At 35.8% G+C, this 27,123-nt stretch overlaps 1 protein-coding gene across 1 annotated transcript in view; it reads right to left on the minus strand.

The window, feature by feature from the left end:
• LOC142229027 (5'-nucleotidase-related protein-like) overlaps positions 1 to 19,257 on the minus strand; it is a 28,872-nt gene extending 9,615 nt beyond the window's left edge. The window contains exon 1 of the mRNA XM_075299558.1: positions 18,908 to 19,257. Within this exon, the coding sequence (XP_075155673.1) occupies positions 18,908 to 19,038 (131 nt within the window). The 5' untranslated portion in view covers positions 19,039 to 19,257. The remainder of the gene's footprint in view (positions 1 to 18,907) is intronic.
• Between the last annotated feature and the right edge of the window lie 7,866 nt (positions 19,258 to 27,123).

The raw sequence follows: 27,123 nt of genomic DNA on the forward strand, positions 1-27,123 counted from the left end.
CCTAATAAATTTGACAAGCATACTTTTCCTCTGTTGGTTAAGCTACACTTGTAAAGGGTGATTCTTTTGAGGTTAGGATTTTCATGCATTAGTATTTGACAGATCACGTGGGATTTCAGACATGGTGTCAAAGAGAAAGATGCTCAGTATGCTTTGACATTTCATCATGAATAGACTTACGATCTGCCACAACGTCGAATTTTCAGTGAATGGGCCCTAGAAAAGTTGGCAGAAAATCCGCTTTTTTATCGACAAATTTTGTTCAGCGATGAGGCTCATTTCTGGTTGAATGGCTACGTAAATAAGCAAAATTGCCGCATTTGGAGTGAAGAGCAACCAGAAGCCGTTCAAGAACTGCCCATGCATCCCGAAAAATGCACTGTTTGGTGTGGTTTGTACGCTGGTGGAATCATTGGACCGTATTTTTTCAAAGATGCTGTTGGACGCAACGTTACGGTGAATGGCGATCGCTATCGTTCGATGCTAACAAACTTTTTGTTGCCAAAAATGGAAGAACTGAACTTGGTTGACATGTGGTTTCAACAAGATGGCGCTACATGCCACACAGCTCGCGATTCTATGGCCATTTTGAGGGAAAACTTCGGAGAACAATTCATCTCAAGAAATGGACCGGTAAGTTGGCCACCAAGATCATGCGATTTGACGCCTTTAGACTATTTTTTGTGGGGCTACGTCAAGTCTAAAGTCTACAGAAATAAGCCAGCAACTATTCCAGCTTTGGAAGACAACATTTCCGAAGAAATTCGGGCTATTCCGGCCGAAATGCTCGAAAAAGTTGCCCAAAATTGGACTTTCCGAATGGACCACCTAAGACGCAGCCGCGGTCAACATTTAAATGAAATTATCTTCAAAAAGTAAATGTCATGGACCAATCTAACGTTTCAAATAAAGAACCGATGAGATTTTGCAAATTTTATGCGTTTTTTTTTTAAAAAAAGTTATCAAGCTCTTAACAAATCACCCTTTATATACCACGTAGTCCATACGTCGTATATATTAAACTAAAAAAAGGGCGATGAAATACGTATATAATTAAGTTCGACAAAATTTTCTATAGAAATAAAATTTTGACAACATTTTCTGTAGAAGTAAAATTTGGACAAAATTTTCTATAGAAATAAGATTTCAACAAAATTTTCTATAGAAATAAGATTTTAACAAAATTTTCTATAGAAATAACATTTTGACAAAATTTTCACAAGATTTACAATTTTGACAACATTCTCTATAGAATTAAAATTTTAACAACATTTTTCTATAGAAATAAAATTTGACAAAATTTTCTATAGGAATAAAATTTGACAAAATTTTCTATAGGAATAAAATTTTGACAAAATTTTCTATAGAAATAAATTTTTGACAAAATTTTCTATAGAAATAATATTTTTCTAGTTTATTTTTGGCTCGAGTGGCAACCCTGATTATGAACCGATATGGACCAATTTTTGTGTGTCAGCCGGATCGGATGAAATTTGCTTCTCTTAGAGGATCCGCAAACCAAATCTGGGGATCGGTTTATATGGGGGCTATATATAATTATGAACCGATATGGACCAATTTTTGCATGGTTGTTAGAGACCATATAACACCACGTACCAAATTTCAACCGGATTGGATGAATTTTGCTCCTCTAAGAGGCTCCGGAGGTCAAATCGGGGGATCGGTTTATATGGTGGCTATATATATTTATATATACTTACACCATGTACCAAGTTTCAGCCAGATCGGATGAAATATGCTACTCTTATAGGATCCGCAAGCCAAATCTGGGGGTCCGTTTATATGGGGGCTATACGTAAAAGTGGACCGATATGGCCCATTTGCAATATCATCCGACCTACAGCAATAACAACTACTTGTGCCAAGTTTCAAGTCGATAGCTTTTTTCGTTTGGAAGTTAGCGTGATTTCAACAGACGGACGGATGGGCATGCTTAGATCGACTCAGAATTTCACATGGATCCCGAATATATATATACTTTATGGGGTCTTAGAGCAATATTTCGATGTGTTACAAACGGAATGACAAAGTTAAAAATTGAGGAGGACATTTTTGGAAGTGCTTTTAAAGTTATGTCTTCAGAAGAACTTCCAATTTTTTGCTGGGATTTCAGTTAATTTAAGGCCGATTTCTTCAAATCAAAAATATCTTCCTTTACATTAAGAAAAATTTGCCTTGGTTCAAAGACATACGTCTTAACGGAGGGATGCAAGTTACCAAAATTTGTGTCCCAAATTTAATAAAAAAAAAATGAAGCAATGTTTATAAACATCATTTTAATTAAAATTTTTATTATTTTAAAGAAATTTGTCCTTAATATTTTGTAAATTGCGCACCCTAAAATTTAAGTTGCGTATAAAAATGTAACCATCTTCATACACACAAAAATTTTTTTTAATTGAAATGTATTCAATCACAGAAATTATAGTATCAATTAAAAAATTAATTGACAGTCAAAACAGTAAAAAATTAATTAATCCAATTGAAAAATTAATTGATACAATTAACTTGTGTGATTGATTTTTATTTCAATTAAAAAAAATTGTTGAATCACTTAAATTTTTAATTGAATATTTTTAAAAACTGAATTTAGATTTTAATCGGAAAAAATTTAGTGAAATTTTTTTCAGCCTAAGTTGCTAGTTGCTAGTTTCGTTATACATTTATTATAATTTGTAATTACAATAAAGATTTTAATAAATAAATAAATAAATAATATGAAGACAATTTAAGTAAACTTAATCCATTACAAAAATATGAACTATTTAGAACAAGTAAGTAAAGTCTAAAGTCGATACCATATCACATCCGTCAAATGTGTTGGGGGCTATATATAAAGGTTTGTCCCAAATAAATACATTTCAATATCACTCGATCTGGACAGAATTTTACAAGGAAAATGTTGGTATTTTGACATTTTTGTCGAAATCAGAAAAATATATATATGGGAGCTATATCTAAATCTGAACCGATTTAAACCAAATTTGGCACACATAGCTACAATGCTAATTCTAATCCCTGTGCAAAATTTTCAACTAAATCGGAGCAAAAAAATTGGCCACTGTGGCCATATGAGTGTAAATCGGGAGAAAGCTATATATGGGAGATATATCTAAATGTGAACCGGTTTCAATCAAATTTGGCACGCATAGCTAGAATGCTAATTCTACTCCCTGTGCAAAATTTCAACTAAATCGGAGCAAAAAATTGACCTCTGTGGTCATATGAGTGTAAATCGGACGAAAGCTATATATGGGAGCCATATCAAAATCTCAACCGATTTCAACCAAATTTGGCACGCATAGCTACAATGGTAATTCTACTTGCTGTGCAAAATTTCAATTAAATCGGAGTAAAAGATTGGCCACCGTGGTCATATGAGTGTAAATCGGGCGAACGATATATATGGGAGCTATATCTAAATTTTAAGCAAATTAGGGTAAAACTCTGGCTTCTGGGGCCATATAAGTCCATATCGGGCGAAATATATATATATATATATATATATATATATATATATATATATATATATATATATATATATATATATATATATATATATATATATATATATATATATATATATATATATATATATATATATATATATATATATATATATATATATATATATATATATATATATATATATATATATATATATATATATATATATATATATATATATATATATATATATATATATATATATATATATATATATATATATATATATATATATATATATATATATATATATATATATATATATATATATATATATATATATATATATATATATATATATATATATATATATATATATATATATATATTTCACCCGATATTGACAAAATTTTCTAGAGAAATAAAATTTTAACAAAATTTTCTATAGAAATAAAATTTTCACAAAATTTTCTATAGAAAGAAAATTTTGACAAAAATTTCTACAGAAATACAATTTTTACAAAATTTTCTATAGAAATAAACTTTTGACAAAATTTTCTATAGAAATAAAATCTTGTTAGATTATTTTTGGTTCGAGTTGGTTGCCACTCGATGATTATGAACCTAATAAAATTTCAACAAAATTTTCTATAGAAATAAAATTTTGACAAAATTTTCTATAGAAATAAAATTTTGACAATGATGAAAATTTTATTATGAACCGAATAAAATTTTAACAAAATTTTCTCTAGAAATAAAATTTTGGTAGATTATTTTTGGCTCTAGTGGCAACCATGATTATGAACCGATATGGACCAATTTTTGTGTGATTGGACCAATTTTGATATGGTTGTTAGCGACCATATACTAACACCACGTCCCTAATTTGAACCGGATCGGATGAATTTTGCTCCTCCAAGAGGCTTCGGAGGTCAAATCTGGAGAACGTTTTATTTGGGGGCTATATATAATTATGGACCGATATGGACCAATTCTGGCACGGTTGTTAAAGATCATATACTAACACCATGTACCAAATTTCAGCCGGATCGGATGCAATTTGCTTCTCTTTGAGGCTTCGCAAGCCAAATCTGGAGACCGGTTTATATGGAGTCTATATATAATTATGGACCGATGTGGACCAATTTTTGCATGGTTGTTAGAGACCATATACCAACACCATATACCAAATTTCAGCCGGATCGGATGAAATTTGCTTCTCTTTTAGGCTCCGCAAGCCAAATCTGAGGATCGGTTTATATGGGGGCTATATATAATTATGGACCGATGTGGACCAATTTTTGCATGATTGTTAGAGACCATATACCAACACCATGTACCAAATTTCAGCCGGATCGGATGAAATACGCTTCTCTTAGAGACTCCACAAACCAAATCTGGGGATCGGTTTATATGGGGGCTATATATAATTATGGACCGATGTGAACCAGTTTTTGCACGGTTGTTAGAGACCATATACCAACACCATGTACCAAATTTCAGCCGGATCGGATGAAATATGCTTCTGTTAGAGGCTCCACAAGCCAAATCTGAGGGTCCCTTTATATGGGGGCTATACGTAAAAGTGGACCGATATGGCCCATTTTCAATACCGTCCAACCTACATCGATAACAACTACTTGTGCCAAGTTTCAAGTCGATAGCTTGTTTCGTTCGGAAGTTAGCGTGATTTCAACAGACGGACGGACGGACGGACATGCTTAGATCGACTCAGAATTTCACCACGACCCAGAATATATATACTTTATGGGGTCTTAGAGCAATATTTCGATGTGTTACAAACGGAATGACAAAGTTACTATACCCCCATCCTATGATGGAGGGTATAAAAATATGTATGAATTTAGTGAAATTGTATAATATATTTGTATACTTTATTTGTATATTTTTTACTTTTTTATTCATATCATTAAAGTAAGCAAAAATATTTAAAATAAGTAAATTTTTCTCATACTATAGTATTGTGCACAGTTAAAAACAGATCTAATTTTCGTGAACTAAAATAAATTTCAATCAGCTGTAGAAATTTTGTAGACTTGTTTTCAAAGTGTACAAAAATATCTTAAGTTGTTTCAGTTTCATTTCAGACAAACGTGTCGTCTCGAGCCGTTTTCGAAATTCATGAGCATGCTGGTAATCTATCCCCATTTTGTTGGAATTGTTGGGACAAATTGGTATAATAGGTTTGCGATAACCACGGAATATATGTCAATCATTTCTGTCGTATTAAATGGCTTAAAACATTGTAATACGGAATTTAACATATCCGCCAGTCAAAATTTTAATTGATTTGTTTATCATAATTCTTAGTTTATTCCATATGCCATGAATTGCAAAATTTATGGGAACTTCTTTTTAAAGTGATTTTCCTCCCCCTTATCTTAATCAAACATTTATACAATTTTAGTTAATTTGTTAATTTTAAGATTAGATTTTGAAAATTTTATTTTGTGTATGTTTATTATTAACTACATACGATTTACAATACAATGTTAATCGATTGTACTATTTGGTTATACCATGTATGGAATATCCATAAATCAGTTTTCAATCATGAGAAATGTTTATGATGACATTGCCAGAATGTGAATGGAAATAAATCTATAGTTCACATTTTGGATACTAAACAAAAATATTGAAAGAAAAAATTACCAATTAAAAAAATTTTCCAATTTTCCAAAATTTTAATTGAATTTTCAAAAATATTCAAAAACTAAATTATTTCATTTTTAATTAGACATTAATTGAATAAAATTATTTCATGATTGATGACAAAAAAATACTTTTTTCTATCATCCTAATTTTAAGGAACCTACATTTAAAGCTACACCCAGAGAAGGAATATGATCACCTCAAACATGTTTTAAGAGCAAAATGTTATTTTTGGGTGGTGACCATGTAACATGGTTTTCGCAACCATGTTATTTTCTCGAAAATCATGTATCTGATTTCGGCAAGCAGGTTATATTTGACGGGAAAATAACATTTTAGTGACAAACATGTTGCATGGTCACCATACAAAAATAACATTTTGCTCTTGAAACATGTTTGAGGCGATCATATTCCTTCTCTGCGTGTAGATATCTTCTTAAAACATACATTTATTTAAATAAAAAATTAATAGCATCAATTAAATTTTTAATTGACTTTATTGATTGACAATATCATATCTGTGATTGAAGACATTTTTAATTAGAAATTAATTGAATAAAATTATTTCGTGATTGATGACAAAAATACTTTATTTTAATTTTAAGGAACCTAGATTTGAAGCTAGATATCTTCCAAAAAATTTCTATATTTACAAGAAGCCTGGATCAATACAAAAATCTTTGAATCTATGTAAATTCTTTGTTGAGTGTAAATTTTTACCCAATTTTGGGTAGGCCAGTGTAACCATAAGTATAATTACAATTAAACTAGTTTTTCACACAATATCTTTAAAATGTTGATGATATTCTATAAACAGTCTGAAGAGTTCATTGCTTTTTTTCAATGATTATTTAGAGGTTTTAATAATTATATTCACACATTATCTAATCGTGATACTTAACAAATTCTTCGAATATTAATAGAGAAACCAATTGAAACTTTCACATGACTTTCAAGAACATCAAGACGCCATATACAGATCTAATAAGATAACCAATATGCATTTGTTTGATATTAGCAAATAACAGCCGATTTTTAAACAGATGCCCTGAAAAAACAAGTAAGGAAAGTCTAAAGTCGGGCGGGGCCGACTATTTTATACCCTGCACCACTTTGTAGATCTAAATTTTCGATACCATATCACATCCGTCAAATGTGTTGGGGGCTATATTTAAATATCACTCGATCTGGACAGAATTTAATAGATTTCTACAAAATCTATAGAGTCAAAATTAAAGTCGGCTAATGCACTAGGGTGGAACACAATGTTAGTAAAAACAAGTATATACAGCAGTAAGTTCGGCCGGGCCGAATCTTAAATACCCACCACCATGAACCAAATATTAGGGTTTCCTTTGAAATTTCAGGAGGGCTTGAGGACTTGAGGACACTTCCCGAAGATAAATTTAAAGATTTCATCCATGAGGACTATATCAGATTCTGGATTTATAAGAACCATTTTTGTTTGAGTTTTAGAGGAATCATTAACATCTCTTGTAAGTATGCAAGAAAATTATAAAATAACGTCTTGATTTGAAATCTTAAATCTGTAGAAGTAAAATCTGGAAATTTTACATTGAGATTCAAGCAATTTTCATCATCAGTGCGCCTTCTACACCCTCAAGAAGTGAAGTCGGTCTATATGGAGGCATTACCAAATGGACCTATAAAAACCTAATCCGATACACGTTTTTGTCAGGCAAATCAGATAAAAACTACGGTTTCTAGAAACCCAAGGAGTTAAATCGGGAGATCGTTCTTATTGGGGGCTATACTGAAATATGGACCGATACTCACCGTTTTCGGCACACCTCTTTATGACCCGAAAATACCTCTAGATTTCCAATTTCAGGCAAATAGGATAAAAACTTCGGATTCTAGAAGCCCAAGAAGTAAAATCGGGAAATTGGTCTATATGGGGGCTATACCAAAATATGGACCGATACTCACCATTTTCGACACACCTCTTTATGGTATTAAAATACCTCTAGATTTCCAATTTCAGACAAATTGGATAAAAAATAAGGTTTCTATAAGCCCAAGACCCCAAATCGGGAGGTCGTTTTATATGGGGAACATACCAAAACATGGACCGATACTCACAATTTTTGGCACACGTATTTGTGGTCCTACAATACCTCTAGATTTCCAATTTCCGGTAAATTGAATAAAAACTGCGATTTCTATAAGCCAAAGAAGTAAAATCGGGAGATGGGTCTTTATGGGGGCTATACCAAAATATGGACCGATACTCACAATTTTTGGCACACGTATTTATGGTCCTACAATACCTCTAGGTTTCCATTTTCAGGTAAATTGAATAAAAACTGCGGTTTCTATAAGCCCAAGAAGTAAAATCGGGAGATCGGTCTATATGGGGGCTATACCAAAATATGGACCGATACTCACAATTTTTGGTACACGTATTTGTGGTCCTATAATACCTCTAGATTTCCAATTTCCGGTAAATTGAATAAAAACTGCGATTTCTATAAGCCAAAGAAGTAAAATCGGGAGATGGGTCTATATGGGGGCTATACCAAAATATGGATCAATACTCACAATTTTCGGCACACGTATTTGTGGTCACAAAATACCTCCAGATTTCAAATTTCAGGCAAATTGGATAAAAACTACGGTTTCTATAAGCCCAAGACCCCAAATCGGGAGGTCGGTTTATATGGGGACTATATCAAAACCTGGACCGATATAGCCCATCTTCGAACTTGACCTGCCTGCAGACAAAAGACGAGTTTGTGCAAAATTTCAGCACAATTGCTTCATTATTGAAGACTGTAGCGTGATTACAACAGACAGACAGACAGACAGACAGACAGACAGACGGACAGACGGACATCGTTATATCGTCTTAGAATTTCTCCCTGATCAAGAATATATATACTTTATATAGTCGGAAATCGATATTTCGATGCGTTACAAACGGAATGACAAACTTATTATACCCCCGTCACCATTCTATGGTGGTGGGTATAACAAGTACATACGGCCGCAAGTTCGGCCAGGCCGAATCTTATGTACCCACCACCATGGATTGCGTAGAAACTTCTACGAAAGACTGTGATTTAGTCCATACATGGTATATATTAGACAATAAAGTTATGTATAGTTAAGTCTATAAATAATTACGAATCGATATGGACTTTTTGTACGTAGAGAGCAAGAATTGAAATATGTGGGTCGCTTATATGGGGGCTATATACAATTATGAACTTGATATGGACCAATTTTTGTGTGATTGGGGATCGATTTATCTGAGGGCCATATATAACTATAGACCGATATGGACCTAGTTAGGCATGGTTGTTAACGACCATATACAAGCACAATGTACCAAATTTCAACTCACTCGGATGAAATTTGCTCCTCCAAGAGGTTCCAAAACCAAATCTCGGGATCGGTTTATATGGGGCTATGTACGATTATGGACTGATATGGACCACTTTTGGCATGGTTGTTAAATATCATATACTACCACCACGTACCAAATTTCAAGCAGATCGGATGAATTTTGCTTCTCCAAAAGGCACCGGAGGTCAAATCTGGGGATCGGTTTATATGGGAGCTATATATAATTATGGACTGATAGGAACCAATTCCTGCATGGTTGTTGGATACCATATACTAACATCACGTACCAAATTTCAACCGAATGGCAAGAATTTTGCTCTTCCAAGGGGCTCTGGAGGTCAAATCTGGGGATCGGTTTATATGGGGCCTATATATAATTATGGACCGATATGGTCCAATTTTTGGATGGGAGTTTGAGGCCATATATTAACACCACATACCAAATTTCAACCGAATCAGATGAATTTTGGTCTTCCAATAGGTTCCGGAAGTCAAATCTGGTGATCGGTTTATATGGGGGTTATATATAATTATGAACCGATGTGGACCAATTTTTGCATGGTTGTTATAGACCATCTACTAACATCACGTACAAAATTTCAGCCGGATCGGATGAAATTTGCTTCTCTTAGCGGCCTCGCAAGCCAAATCGGGGGATCGGTTTATATGGGGGCTATATATAATTATGGACCGATGTCGACCAATTTTTGCATGGTTGTTAGAGACCATATATTAACACCATGTACCAAATTTCAGCCGGATCGGATGAAATTTCCTTCTCTTAGAGGCCTCGCAAGCCAAATCGGGGGATCGGTTTATATGGGGGCTATATATAATTATGGACCGATGTGGACCAATTTTTGCATGGTTGTTAGAGACCATACACTGACACCATGTACCAAATTTCAGCCGGATCGGATGAAATTTGCTTCTCTTAGGTGCCTCGCAAGCCAAATCGGGGGATCGGTTTATATGGGGGCTATATATAATTATGGACCGATGTGGACCAATTTTTGCATGGTTGTTAGAGACCATATACTAACACCATGTACCAAATTTCAGCCGGATCGGATGAAATTTGCTTCTCTTAGAGGCCTCGCAAGCCAAATTTTGGGGTCCGTTTATATGGGGGCTATACGTAAAAGTGGACCGATATGGCCCATTTGCAATACCATCCGACCTACATCAATAACAACTACTTGTGCCAAGTTTCAAGTCGATAGCTTGTTTCGTTCGGAAGTTAGCGTGATTTCAACAGACGGACGGACGGACGGACGGACGGACATGCTCAGATCGACTCAGAATTTCACCACGACCCAGAATATATATACTTTATGGGGTCTTAGAGCAATATTTCGATGTGTTACAAACGGAATGACAAAGTTAATATACCCCCCATCCTATGGTGGTGGGTATAAAAATATGGGAAACATTTAAATCTGAAGCAATTTTAAGGAAACTTCACAAACGTTTATTTATGATTTATCGCTCGACATTTATGTATTAGAAGTTTAGGAAAATTAGAGTCATTTTTAAAACTTTTCGACTAAGCAGTGGCGATTTAACAAGGAAAATGTTGGTATTTTGACCATTTTTGTCGAAATCAGAAAAACATATATATGGGAGCTATATCTAAATCTGAACCGATTTCAACCAAATTAGGCACGCATAGCTACAATGCTAATTCTACTCCCTGTGCAAAATTTCAATTAAATCGGTGTAAAAGATTGGCCACTGTGATCATATGAGTGTAAATCGGGCGAACGATATATATGGGAGCTATATCTAAATCTGAACCGATTGCAATCAAATTTGGCACACTTGACTACACTACTAATTGTTTTCCTCGTCTGAGAGGTATCACTGTAAATATGGACCACTTCTTGTGTGGTTACCAGAGACAATAAAAACACAAGAGAACGAAACTGTTAAGCGAAACTGCGTCAGTAGGTGACAACAGTTTTTATCGACGCTTCTCTCAAATATCATACAGTTTGCGTCGGCGTCACCGAGTTCAGTTCTCTGCCGACTTTACGAAACGTAAAGAAAATAGGATTTAAACCCCACTTGTAGTAACAAATGTTTCCATTCTATTAAATTTTTTGGCAGACAATTTGAAATCATAACTGCCGATGCCTTTAAAAAACAGTTTATCAAAACAGCGCTTCGACCGCAACGTCGGTAATACCAAAGCAGCAGGCATTGTGCGACATCTATACGGTTGACATTTGTTGTTTTTGTAGAAGAGAAATTTTCGTCCTCTTGTGTTTTTATTCTCTCTGTGGTTACTTGGGGATGAATACTGACATCAAAGATTATAGATTTGAGGAAGATGGGAGATTGGCTTGCGTCATACCAGATTAGTTTAATACATGTCTGTAATCTTTTCGTTGTTTTTAGTTTTTATTTTTTAAATGAAAAATTTAATTTTCTTAATGAAACAATGTTAAATTTTAAGGCAACAACAAAAAAATTAATTTTCCCCTTTATGGAAATTTATTTCGTGCTCTTAATTTCTTTTTATTTGCATTTTAATACTATGTCAATACTTGTCGTATACGCGTTTGGTTTGATGTGCTCAGTAGCCAATCTCCTATCTTCCTCTTCTATAATCTTTGACTGACATCACGTGGATTGGCTGAAATATAAATAATCAGGATGTCGGTAAGAAATGGTGTGTATATGTGTCTTATGGGTACCAGAAACAGCGTAAGTTTTTATTGCAATAATATTTAAGTATAAGATTTAAGATCTAATATAAATATTCGTTTATTTGGAGAACCCCATTCCTTAGCTATATAAAAGAAATATAAAATATTTATATTAATTAACTTAAATGGAAAAAATTAAAAAGACACTTGTTTTCAAATATTTATGTATTTATATTATTTTGTGAAAACCATAAACATTTATACAAAGGTATTTATTAAGAAAACAAAGCGTATTGTTAAAGTCTAACATATTTGGGGAAATTCAAGCAAATGTTGTTTAAGCTTAAATATCAACCAATGGCAGCCAATCATTGGCATTGCAATGCCATCGAATAAAATTCATGGTTTCCCAAGTTTAAATGAAAATAATCGTTTATTTCAGGCTGTTTTTAAGGCATTATTAATAGAAGAAATTCATATGCCGATAATGCAGTATTTGATATAAGAAAAAATATAAATCTCGAAAAATTTCTCACAAGTACATAAAAAATCGAATTGGATCAAAAATGTCATCCTTCTATCTGCTCACTCCAATTTTTGTGTGGTATATTTCACTCTAGAAGTAAAGGAGTGATTGCTATATCGCAAAGCAATAGAAATTATATTAAATGGTCAATAAAGCTATGTATTACTAAGTACGTGGGTTAATGCGTTCATTTCACAACAAAGTCTCAAATATATAAAACTTTTAACTGTTAAGTAATTAAGCTGCTTGCTATTTACGAACGTAGCTTCAGGTGAATGTACTTCCCACGCATTTTAAAACACTTTGTAAAAAGAGTCACAATAATAAACAAAAACAAATATGTTATATACAGTAGTAAGTTCGGCCGGGCCGAATCTTAAATACCCACCACCATGAATCAAATATAATAGTTTCCTTTGCAAATTTCAGGGGGGGCTTGATGACAGATATTTTCCCAAGCAGATCAGTTCAACCAGAACGCTTCCTACATATAAATGTAGATCAGATTCTGAATTTACAAGAACCATTTTTTGTTTGAGTTTTAGAGGAATCATAAACATCTCTTGTAAGTATGCAAGAAAATGATGAAATAACGCCGTGATTTGTAGTTCTAGAATCTAGACCCCAAATCGGAGGGCCGGTTTATAAGGGGGCTATATCAAAAACTGTATCGATGGTTAGGTTAGGTTAGATAAGTTAAAGTGGCAGCCCGATTACATTTCAGGCTCACTCAGACTATTCAGTCCATTGTGATACCACATTTAACTAAAAGTACCTATTACATATGGGTACTTCTAGTCTTAACCACTGAACCTTCTCTATTATTTACTTTTGTGGAACCAACCAGATTGCTCCAAAAACATTAACAAACTGCTTAAGTTAACGTTTTCCAGGTCAGCCAATAATCTAAAGCTATAGGCTCCAAAAATTCGCTTACGCCTTACACAAAAAGCAGGACACTCACACAAGAGGTATTTAATTGATTCCTTTTCCTCCACATCATGACAGCTTATACAATAGTCATTATACTTCGCACCTATAGTTTTTGCAAATTCTCCTATCAGGCAGCGACCCGTTATAGCAGATATCAGGAGTGATATCTGACGCCTTGAGAACACTAGCATATCTAGTGTGCGGTTTAAGTTTAAATGGGACCATATTTGCTTGGTGTCGTTACAACCCTTGCAATTCTCCCATCGAATATTGGCCATCATAATAGTCTTCTCACGTAGTAAGAGCTTGCAGGTGGCCAGAGGCATATCAACAGATTCTAGTTCCCCTGGAATATGTAAGGAAGTTCCTAGCCTTGCTAACACATCTGCTTCGCAGTTCCCCGGTATGTTCCTATGGCCAGGCACCCATATTAGGTGAATATTGTACTGCTCAGCCATCTTGCTGAGAGATTTGCGGCAGTCTATGGCCGTTTTCGAGTTAAGGAACACAGAGTCCAAGGATTTTATTGCAGGTTGACTGTCTGAGTATATACTAATGCCAATATTTGTTGGAACATTACTTCTCAGCCAATTCACCACCTCTCTTATTGCCAATATTTCAGCCTGAAAAACACTACAGTGATTAGGTAATCTTTTCGCTATTCGAATTTCCAGATCTTTAGAATACACTCCGAACCCCACTTGTCCATTCAATTTGGAGCCATTAGTATAGAAATCTATATATCTTTTATTACCCGGGGTCTGTGTACACCACGCCTCACTGTTGGGAATTAGAGTTTCAAACTTTTTGGCGAAAAGTGGTTTTGCCAGGGTGTAATCCACTACGTTAGGCACATTTGGCATTACTTTGAGGACCGAACTGTACCGATACTCAATATATTCGCCACACCCCTTTATGGTCCTAGAATACCTCTAGATTTCAAATTTCAGCCAAATTGGATAAAAACTACGGATTCTAGAAGCCCAAGAAGTAAAATCGGGAGATCGGTCTATATGGGGGCTATATCAAAACATGGACCGATAATCACCATTTTCGGCACATCTCTTTATTTTCCTAGAATACCTCTAGATTTCAATTTCAGGCAAATTGGGTGAAAACTATGGATTCTAAAAGCCCAAGAAGTAAAATCGGGAGATCGGTCTATATGGGGGCTATATCAAAACATATACCGGTACTCATCATTTTCGGTACACGTCTTTAGGGTCCCAGAGTACTTCTAGATTTCCAATTTTTGGTTATTTGGATTAAAACTACGGATAATAGAAGCCCAAGAAGTAATCAAAACATGGACCGATACACCACATTTTCGGCACACCTCTTTATGGTCCTAGAATACCTCTAGATTTCCAATTTCAGGCAAATCGGATAGAAAATACACTTTATAGACGCCCAAGAAGCAAAATCGGGAAATCGGTCCATATGGGCGCTATACCAAAACATGGACCGATATGCACCATTTTCGGTACACTTTTTGATGGTCCTATAATACCTCTAGATTTCCAATTTCAGGCAAATTGACTATATCAAACTTGGACCGATATAGCCCATCTTCGAACTTGACCTGCCTGCAAACAAAAGACGAATCTGTGCCAAACAAACAGACAGACGGACATGCTTATATCGTCTTAGAATTTCTCCCTGATCAAGAATATATATACTTTATATAGTCGGAAATCGATATTTCGATGTATTACAAACGGAATGACAAACTTATTATACCCCCGTCACCATCCTATGGTGATGGGTATAAAAAAAAATACTATAAAAGTCCCATTATTATAGCACGTGTTTATTGTGCAGTTAGAAATTTGCCCTGTGGGACAATGAATGGCATACAGTGGTATGAAAAAAGACATACGTGCACTCAAACAAAAAAATAGTAAACCCTCCAGGGCACTAAAGCCAATGCAACTCTATTTTAGTTAATGCCAGTTATTATGTTTTAGTTAAAATTTATTCAATATGAGAAAGTTCCCTTGACTGTAAAAATTTTTTGTGCACACTGCAAAAAAATATTACCGTGATATTAAAGATTACACAAGCTAAATTTTAGGATGAGCAATTTACAAAATATTAAGGACAAATTTCTTTAAAGTTATTAATATTTAATTTAATGAAGGTTTATAATCTTTGATTCCAAAAATTTTTTCATTAAATTTAGGACACAAATTTTGCAAATTTACGTCCTTCCTTTAAAGTCGCATGTTTTTTAACTAAGGCAAATTTTCTTTAAAGCAAAGAAACATATTTTTGATTTAAAGAAACCGTCCCGAAATTCATTTAAATATTGAATCTTTATATTTAAGATAAAAACGCTTCAAATATAGGCTAAGACTTATTTTGAGGATGGGAGCCACGACCGAACACCAAAAAGTTTTTCAGCGGTGGATTATCCCACCTCAGTAATGCTGGTGACATTTCTGAGGGTTTCAAAACTTCTCTAAGTGGTTTCACTGCAATGTGGAACGCCGTTCGGACACGGCCATAAAAAGGTGGTCCCTTGTCATTGAGCTTAACATGGAATCGGGCAGCACTCAGTGATAAGAGAGAAGTTCACCAATGTGGTAACACAGTGGACTGAATAGTCTAAGTGATCCTGATACATCGGGCTGCCACCTAACCTAACCTAACCATGCAAAAATTGGTCCACATCGGTCAATAATTATATATAGCCCCCATATAAACCGATCCCCCGATTTGGCTTGCGGAGCCTCTAAGAGAAGCAAATTTCATCCGATCAGGCTGAAATTTGGTACATGGTGTCAGCATATGATCTCTAACAACTATGCAAAAATTGGTCCACATCGGTCAATAATTATATATAGCCCCCATATAAACCGATCCCCCGATTTGGCTTGCGGAGCCTCTAAGAGAAGCAAATTTCATCCGATCAGGCTGAAATTTGGTACATGGTGTCAGCATATGATCTCTAACAACTATGCAAAAATTGGTCCACATCGATTCATAATTATATATAGCCCCCATATAAACCGATCCCCAGATTTGGCTTGCGGAGCCTCTAAGAGAAACAAATTTCATCCGATCCAGCTGAAATTTGGTACATAGTGTCAGCATATGATCTCAAACAACTACGCAAAAATTGGTCCACATCGGTCAATAATTATATATAGCCCCCATATAAACCGATCCCCCGATTTGGCTTGCGGAGCCTCTAAGAGAAGCAAATTTCATCCGATCTGGCTGAAATTTGGTACATGGTATTAGTATATTGTCTCTAATGACCATGCAGAAATTGGTCTACATCGGTCCATAATTATATATAGCCCCCATATAAACCGATCACCAGATTTGACCTCCGGAGCCTCTTGGAAGACCAAAATTCATCTGATTCAGTTGAATTTGGTACGTGGTGTTAGGTTATGGTATCCAACAACCATGCAGGAATTGGTTCATATCAGTCCATAATTATATATAGCTTCCATATAAACCGATCCCCAGAGTTTACCTCCGGTGCCTTTTGGAGAAACAAATTTCATCCGATCCGGCTGAAATTTGGTACATGATGTTGGTATATGGTCTCTAACAACCATGCTAAAATTGGTCCACATCGGTTCATAAGTATATATAGCCCCCATATAAACCGATCCCGAGATTTGGTTTTGGAGCCTCTTGGAGGAGCAAATTTCATCCGAGCCGGTTGAAATTTGGTATATTGTGCTAGTATATGGCACAATGTACCAACCATTGTGCTAGTATATGGGAGGCACCGTGGTGCAATGGTTAGCATGCCCGCCTTGCATACACAAGGTCGTGGGTTCGATTCCTGCTACGACCGAACACCAAAAAGCTTCTCTAAGTGGTTTCACTGCAATGTGGAACGCCGTTCGGACTCGGCTATAAAAAGGAGGTCCCTTGTCATTGAGTTAACATGGTATCGGGCAGCACTCAGTGATTAGAGAGAAGTTCATCAATGTGGTATCACAATGGACTGAATAGTCTAAGTGAGCCTGATACATCGGGCTGCCACCTAACCTAACCTAACCTAGTATATGGCCGTTAACAACCATGCCTAACTAGGTCCATATCGGTCTATAGTTATATATAACTCTCAGATAAATCGATCCCCAATCACATACAAATTGGTCCATATCACGTTCAAAATTGTATATAGCCCCCATATAAGCGACCCCCATATTTCAATTCTGGCTCTCTACCACGTATGGACTAACTTACAATTTTGAAAACCATGTTAAGAAGTTTTAAGATACCACAACCAAAGTAATTCGATTGTGGATGAGAGTCTTTAGTAGAAGTTTCTACGCAATCCATGGTACATAAGATTCGGCCTGGCCGAACTTACGGCCGTATATTTTTTTTTTTGATAAAAGTCGATTTAAACTCTATTTAAAAAACATCAAAATCGATTAGTCAAAGTGAAGATTTTAAAAATTCGGCTTTTGCTTTCTTTGAAAAAAGCCAACTTCAACTTTCTTTGACAGACCAATCGCCTTCAACTTTTTTTCTACCAAAACGTCGACTTCACAGTTTTTGACAAACAGTCGGAGAATTTCGACTTTTTGTTGACATTTCAACATAAATTTTCCTATGCACTTCAAACCCGATTTTTCGAGTTTTTATTTGCTAAGGGTCGATTTAGACACCTTAAAAAAACACCAAAATCGATTAGTTCAATTGAGGATTCAAAAAAGTCAACTTTCGCTTTCTTTGAAAAAAGTCAACTTCGACTTACTTTGACAACCAATCGCCTTCAACGTCGACTTCGACAGTTTTTGACAAACAGTCGGCTTCAACTTTCTTTGACAAAAACCTTACTTCAAAGTCGACTTCGACTTTTTCTAATAAAAAGTCGACTAACAAAAAAATATCCGACTTTTGGGATTCGACTTCGATCTCACATCGACTTTCTTTGACAAAAAAACAAAAAAACAGTCGGCTTCAACTTTCTTTGACAAAAACCTTACTTCAAAGTCGACTTCGACTTTGTCTAACAAAAAGTCGACTAAAAAAAAACTAAAAAGCTGATTTTTGGGATTCGACATCGATCTCACTTCGACTTTCTTTGACAAAGTTTTCGACTTTGTTTGAAAATAAGAAAAATATAATTACACGATTTTCTCAATCACAAAATCTAAAAAAATAAACATAAAAATATGTTCATCGGTAGTTTAAGCGTCCAGTAATGCTGACAATATTCCAGAGATGAAAATAGAATTGAGTTACACCCATTGAAGTTAGAGTGTCACGGATGAGATATTTAACTCTCGAACACTTGGTCCAAACTTACCTTGCATGCAAATCATTTATATGAATAATGGACAAAGGAAACAAATCATCTCTATTAATCTGGCCATTCGTCAATTCCAACGATGCACTGAATAGCACACAGGCTATAATAAAACACTTCTTCAAAAACATTTTCCAATGATTTAGTTTTTTTTTTTCTCAATTTATTAATTTAATTTTTTTAATAAAACTCAGATCTCTCACAATGGCTTATACAGGCCAGCCATTCTATTTTATTTCAAACTGTAACCGTCGGTATGTCGAGTATTTTCGTTATTTTTTCCCCCGTATAGTGTTGGTCCGTTTTTAAGCTGTTTTAGCCAAATGATCGAGTTGAGTACTGAAACATGTCATACAATGCCATGTCTAACTTTCCCATATAATTTAACGCTAATTCCTCCCTGCCGTTTTCGATGATGGGCATTTGAAAATATTGTTGCTGTTTTTGGATTTCAATGTTGGTATTATTGAAGGTTTTATTGATTCGCTGCGAGATATCAACGACGACGATTTGATAACAAATCTTCTTCTATTGAATGAAAATTAAGCTGGAATATTATAATGGTTGTATATTAGGAGCAAAGTTGTAAATTTGTGAAAGATTAGCCCGGATACCTCCTATGCGTAGTGTATCCCAGCAAAAGAAAAAGAGTGTGATCCGAAAACGGGGTAAATTTAGAATATCTCCACATGGACTTGCCAATACGGGTAGGAAACTTTCCGTAAGTGCTGCATAACAAATTCTGGTGATTGGGTTTTGACAGCTCCAAATTTTGATCAAGGCATACTTAGATAGTTAGACGAACTTCTAACGAAGAGAATAGACAGTGTTACCGGTATTGGGGATTTTTCCCTAATCGTAGATATTTTTTCGTTGATGGAGACGAACATTTTGAGTTGGGGACTTGGGTGTTTGGTGGGGAATTTCCACAAATTTGGGGGTTTTTGTGGGGTATTTTTGAAATCTGTTCAGTATAATAAATAAATATTGCAGTTATGAAATTCTTTAATTCTACATGTTAAAGAAAGGGCTTAAAGAAGTACAGAGAATATTCAAAAATTAATAACGGCTGTAAGTTCGGCCAGGCCGAATCTTATGTACCCTCCACCATGGATTACGTAGAAACTTCTACTAAAGACAGTCATCCACAATCGTATTACGTGACTTGTGGTAATACTTACCAACGGCAAGGTATCTTAAAACTTCTCAATATCGTCTTCTAAATTGTAAGTAAGTCGATACGTAGTATATATATTAGACAAAACAAGTAAGGAAAGTCTAAAGTCGGGCGGTGCCGTCTATATTATACCCTGCACCACTTTGTAGATCTAAATTTTCGATACCATATCACATCCGTCAAATATGTTGGGGGCTATATATAAAGGTTTGTCCCATATACATACACCCAGAAAAAATGGGCTCTAATGCCAATTGAACTTTATTTTAGTTCATGAAGATTAGTTGATTTTAGTTAAATTTTGCACAATATGAGTAAATGTTCCTTATTTGAATAATTTTTTGCGAACTTTAATGATGTGAACTAAAAATAAGAAAAAAAGTTATATACAAATATAGTGCACAATTTTACTAAAAAACAATTAAGGAAAGTCGAAAGACGGGGGGCCGACTGTATTATTCCCTGCACCACTTTGTAGATCTAAATTTTCGATACCATATCACAACCGTCAAATATGTTGGGTGCCATATATAAAGGTTTGTCCCAAACACATACATTTAAATATCACTCGATTTGGACAGAACTTGATAGACTTTTACAAAATCTATAGACTCAAAATTTAAGTTGGCTAATGCACTAGGGTGGAACACAATGTTAGTAAAAAATATGGGAAACATTTAAATCTGAAGCAATTTTAAGGAAACTTCGCAAAAGTTTTTTTATAATTTATCGTTCAATATATATGTATTAGAAGTTTAGGAAAATTACAGTCATTTTTACAACTTTTCGACTAAGCAGTGTCGATTTAACAAGGAAAATGTTGGTATTTTGACCATTTTTGTCGAAATCAGAAAAACATATATATGGGAGCTATATCTAAATCTGAACCGATTTCAACCAAATTTGGCACGCATAGCTACAATGCTAATTCTACTCCCTGTGCAAAATTTCTACTAAATCAGAGTTAGAAATTGGCCTCTGTGGTCATATGAGTGTAAATCGGGCGTAAGCTATATATGAGAGCTATATCTAAATCTGAACCGATTTCAACCAAATTTATCACGCATACCTACAATGCTAATTCTACTCCCTGTGCAAAATTTCAACTAAATCGGAGTTAGAAATTGGCCTCTGTGGTCATATGAGTGTAAATCGGGTGTAAGCTATATACGGGAGCTATATCTAAATCTGAACCGATTTCAACCAAATTTTGCACGCATAGCAACAATGCTAATTATACTCTGTGTGCAAAATTTCAACTAAATCGGAGCAAACAATTAGCCTCTGTGGTCATATGAGTGTAAATCGGGCGAAAGCTATATATGGGAGCTATATCGAAATCTGAACCGATTTCAACCAAATTTAACACGCATAGCAATAATGCTAATTCTACTCCCTGTGCAAAATTTCAACTAAATCGGAGTTAAAAATTGGCATCTGTGGTCATATGAGTGTAAATCGGGCGAAAGCTATATATGGGAGATATATCTAAATCTGAACCGATTTCAACCAAATTTGGCACGCATAGCTACAATGCTAATTCTACTCCCTGTGCAAAATTTCAACTAAATCGGAGCAAAAAATTGGCCTCTGTGGTCATATGAGTGTAAATCGGGCGAAAGCTATATATGGGAGCTATATCTAAATCTGAACCCACTTGACTACACTAGTAACTGTACTCCTAGTGCAAAAATTCAACCAAATTGGGGTAAAACTCTGGCTTCTGGGGCCATATAAGTCAATATCGGGCGAAATATATATATATATATATATAGATATATATATATATATATATATATATATATATATATATATATATATATATATATATATATATATATATATATATATATATATATATATATATATATATATATATATATATATATATATATATATATATATATATATATATATATATATATATATATATATATATATATATATATATATATATATATATATATATATATATATATATATATATATATATATATATATATATATATATATATATATATATATATATATATATATATATATATATATATATATATATATATATATATATATATATATATATATATATATATGGGAGCTATATCTAAATCTGAACCGATTTCTTCCAAAATCAATAGAGTTCTATTCTGAGCCAAAACACATACTTGTGCCAAATTTGAAGTCGATTGGGCTAAAACTGCGACCTAGACGACCTGATTACAAAAATGTGTTCACGGACAGACGGACATGGCTATATAGACTCAGGAGCCCACCCTGAGCATTTTTGCCAAAGACACCATGTGTCTATCTCGTCTCCTTCTGGATGTTGCAAACATATGCACTAACTTTTAATACCCTGTTCCACAGTGTGGCGCAGGGTATAAAAAGGCAGATTAACTACGTATATAATTCAATTCAAATATGGAGATGGCTTTGTATGAGGCATGGTAGTTAGAAATCATATACTAACACCACATAACAAATTTCCACTGGATCGGATCAACCGGAAATTCATCCGATCGAGTTGAAATTTGGTACCTGGTGTTAATATATGGTCTCTAAATATCACGCAATCCGGACCATATACTAACATCACGTACCAAATTTCTGCCGCATCGGATGAAATTTGCTCCTCCAAATGGCTCCGGATGTCAAATCTGGGGATCGGTTTATATGGGGGCTATATATAATTATGGACTGGTATGGACAAATTTTTGCGTGGTTGTTAGAGACCATATATTAACACAGCGTGCCAAGTTTCAACCAGATCGGATGAAATTTGCTCCTCCATGGGGCTCCGGAGTTCAAATCTGGGAATGGGTTTATATGGGGGCTATATATAATTATGGACCGATATGGACCAATTTTTGCATGGTTGTTAGAGGTCATAAACTAACACCTCGTACCAAATTCCAACCGCATCGGATGAATTTTGCTCCTCCAAAAGGCTCCGGATGTCAAATCTGGGGATCGGTTTATATGGGGGCTATATATAATTATGGACTGGTATGAACAAATTTTTGCGTGGTTGTTAGAGACCATATATTAACACAGCGTGCCAAGTTTCAACCAGATCGGATGAAATTTGCTCCTCCATGGGGCTCCGGAGTTCAAATCTGGGAATGGGTTTATATGGGGGCTATATATAATTAAGGACCGATATGGACCAATTTTTGCATGGTTGTTAGAGACCATATATAACATCACGTACCAAATTTCAACCGCATCGGATGAATTTTGCTCCTCCAAAAGACTCCGGATGTCAAATCTGGGGATCGGTTTATATGGGGGCTATATATAATTATGGACCGATATGGACAAATTTTTGCGTGGTTGTTAGAGACCATATACTAACACCACGTGCCAAGTTTCTACCAGATCGGATGAAATTTGCTCCTCCATGGGGCTCCGGAGGTCAAATCTGGGCATCGGTTTATATGGGGGCTATATATAATTATGGACTGATATGAACCAATTCCTGCATGGTTGTTGGATACCATATACTAACATCACGTACCAAATTTCCATCACATCACGTACCTGGAACATCGAATAGCGAAAATATGACTTAACCACTGTAGTGTTTTTCAGGCTGAAATATTAGCAATAAAAGTGGTGGCGAATTGGCTCAGAAGTAATGTTCCAACAAATGTTGGCATTAACATATACTCACAGTCAACCTGCAATAAAATCCTTGGACTCTTTGGTCCTTAAATCGAAAACGGCCATCGACTGCCATAAATCTCTTAACGAGATGGCTGAGCAGTACAATATTTACCTATTATGGGTGCCTGGCCATAGGAATATACCGGTGAACTGCGAAGCGGATGAGTTAGCAAGGCTAGGAACTACCTTACATATTCCAGGTAAATTAGAATCTGTTGATATCCCTCTGGCTAACCTAACCTAAACTACATATTCCAGGGGAACTAGAATCAGTTGGTATGCCTCTGGCTATCTTCAAGCTCTTACTGCGTGAGAAGGCTGTTATGATGGCAAATGTTCGATGGGAAAATTGCAAGGGTTGTAACAACACCAAGCAAATATGGCCCCATTTAAACTTAAACCGCACACTAGATATGCAGTTTCTCAAGACGTCATATATCACTCCTGATATCTGGTATAACGGGTCGCTGCCTGATAAGCGAGTTTGAAAAATCTATTGGCGTGAAGTATAATGACGATTGTATAAGCTGTCATGATGCGGAGGAAAAGGAATCAATTAAACATCTCTTGTGTTAGTATCCTGCAGTTTGTGTAAGGTGTATGCGAATTTTAGGAGCATAAGATACAGCTTTAGATTACTGGCGGACATGGAAAATGTTAACTTAAGCAGTCTGCTAATGTTTTTGAAACAATCTGGTTGGTTCAGCAGAAGAAAATAATCGAGTAGGTTCAGCGGTTAAAACTAGAAGTGCCCATATGTAAGCAGCCTTAAAACAATCGAAAGACATTTGGTTCTAAAATGCGATTAGTTTAAATCGTCCTTGATACCAACCAGCCTCTTGGTGTCGAGGATCTAGTAGAGTAGACGCCAGACAAAGCATTCTTCAAAACCGCACTTGTTAATCCAAGTGGGAAAGCGGATTCGCCACAGTTTAACCCACTAAGATAGGCACATATGTCATTAGTTTGAGGAAAGAACTGTGCCCGTTAGGTTAGGTGGCAGCCCAATGGATCAGGCTCACATAGACTATTCAGTCCATTGTGATACCACATTGGTGAACTTCTCTCTTATCACTGAGTGCTGCCCGATTCCATGTTAAGCTTAATGACAAGGGATCTCCTTTTTATAGCTGAGTCTGAACGGCGTTCCACATTGCAGTGAAACCACTTAGAGAAGCTTTGAATCCCTCACCAGCATTACTGAGATGGGATAATCCAACGCTGAAAAACGTTTTGGTGTTCGGTCGTAGCAGGAATCGAATATACGACCTTGTGTATGCAAGACGGGCATGCTAACCATTGCACCACGGTGGCTCCCAAACTGTGGCCGTGCTTTTTTCCGACCACAGAGATAACTCGCGCAACCGCCTAAAGGCAATAGATGCAACATAACATGATGCAATGGGATCTGTGTGCACCATACCTCACTAATGAGAATTAGAGTTTCTTGTCGAAAAGCGAATACGCCACAGTTTAATCTACTATATTTGGAACATCTGTCATTATTTTTGAGGACAGAACTGTGACCGTGCTTTTTTTCGGACCACAGCGATAGCAAACGTCTAAAGGCAATATATGCAACATGACATTAATGGAATCTTTCTTACTGGAGTGCACCTGACATTCTCAAACAGCTCATTCGCTGAACTTTATCTATAATTGTTCACTGTTCCAATGTCGGCCATCAGACGACAATACCATATAGCATTATAGGTATATCCACTGCTGTATAGAGCCAAAGCAAATTTTAGTCGATAGTAGCCAAAATAATCCTCATATGCATTGACTGTTGGAAATAGTTGCATCGAAATAATCGACAGCGTACTTCTTGTTGACTACATATAAGGCAATTGGCTGGTCAGTTGTAAACTATGCAGCGCCAATGTGGACACCTCACTCAAACGAGCGACGCGCAGTGGAATAACATACAGACCTGTCAGAACGCTGCCCTTAGAACTGCAATAGGATGTCTCCGTAGTACACCCCTGGATCACCTTTATGCAGAGACCAAGATCATCCCAGTGCGTCGACACAACTACATGTTGTCAAAGCAGTACCTCTTGGGTTGCTATCGTAGTTGTCATCCAAATCACCATCTTGTGGATAGGCAACCTCCACCCAGGAATGTAAGGATTGATCTTCATCTTCCCGAGCCCGAGATCCAGCGTTAGAAAAGAGAGCCTCTAGATCAGGTAGCATACCAGACAGGTGTGAACAGAATTCATGAGGATACTATAGCTGATGCGGTGAGAACCCTGTTCTCGGAGTCCGACGCCGCCCATAGCACCGGAGGAGAAAGACCTCCCACGGCAGACCAGTTTTGGTTTTGGACCAACTAAGATCAGGCAAGTACAGCCGCTTCAATTCCTACTTATCAGTGATTGATAAGCAGCGTAACTGACGTGTGCCTCATCTGTAATCAAGGGCCAAATGACACTCGTCACCTTTTCGCTTGCCCAGCTAAGCCTACCCGTCTCACCACCAGATCACTCTGGACACACCCCATCCTTGTAGCAGATTTCCTTGATCTGGCTAATGTTAGGTTAGGTTAGGTTGAAGAGAGGAGTCGGATTTCTCCGTCTCATGTCATATGACATACACCTAAGCCAGAAATCGGCTTGTTGTGCGCTCTAGTTTATAATTATAACCCCATGCCTATTTTAAGAATTCTGTGCTTTCGACGAATTCCTTAATGTGTTTCCATTTTACTCCCTGCAATCGGTTTAAATTTAGAATGTTTTCGACTCCCAAATGTTGGGATCTGTATCTTGTAAATGCCGGGCAGTGACTCAGATAATGTTCAAGCGTCTCTTCGTCCTCTCCCTGAGGTCCAAGTGTCCCGTGATGATTCCAATAGCCCTACTGATCGTACTCCTACTCTCCTTCAGTAGTTCTCTTGTTTTATCTTCATCGGGATCTCCCCATATGATCTTCGTGGTCCTTCCGACTATTTCACTGTTCCACAGCTCTACATGTGCTCGCTTCGTCCACACTTTTAACTCGGACCGGGTAGCCCCAAAGGGCTTGGGCTTATCCAAGTTTACTTCCTCAGCTTCCCTGGCTTTTATCGCTAGGTCATTCACATGCTCGTTTCCATCCACCCCACAGTGAGCAGATATCCAGATGATTCTAATGGAGCCATACTCGGAGTAGGAATTTATTATATTTTTCCTACTCGGAGTATGGCTCCTAATAGTTGAACTACACAAGCATCGAACAAAATGGATGAAACTACAATAAAAACTGTTACAACAACGGCGTACTTCTGCGGCTTCATTCTGTAAATCTCGGTATGAAGTGTAACATTCGTGTGCCATGCTTAAACATCGATAACTACCCCTTAGAAATTTTTGGAAAAATAGCTATACACACA

This window comes from Haematobia irritans, chromosome 3, assembly GCF_050003625.1.
Source record: "Haematobia irritans isolate KBUSLIRL chromosome 3, ASM5000362v1, whole genome shotgun sequence".
Lineage (NCBI taxonomy): Eukaryota > Metazoa > Arthropoda > Insecta > Diptera > Muscidae > Haematobia > Haematobia irritans.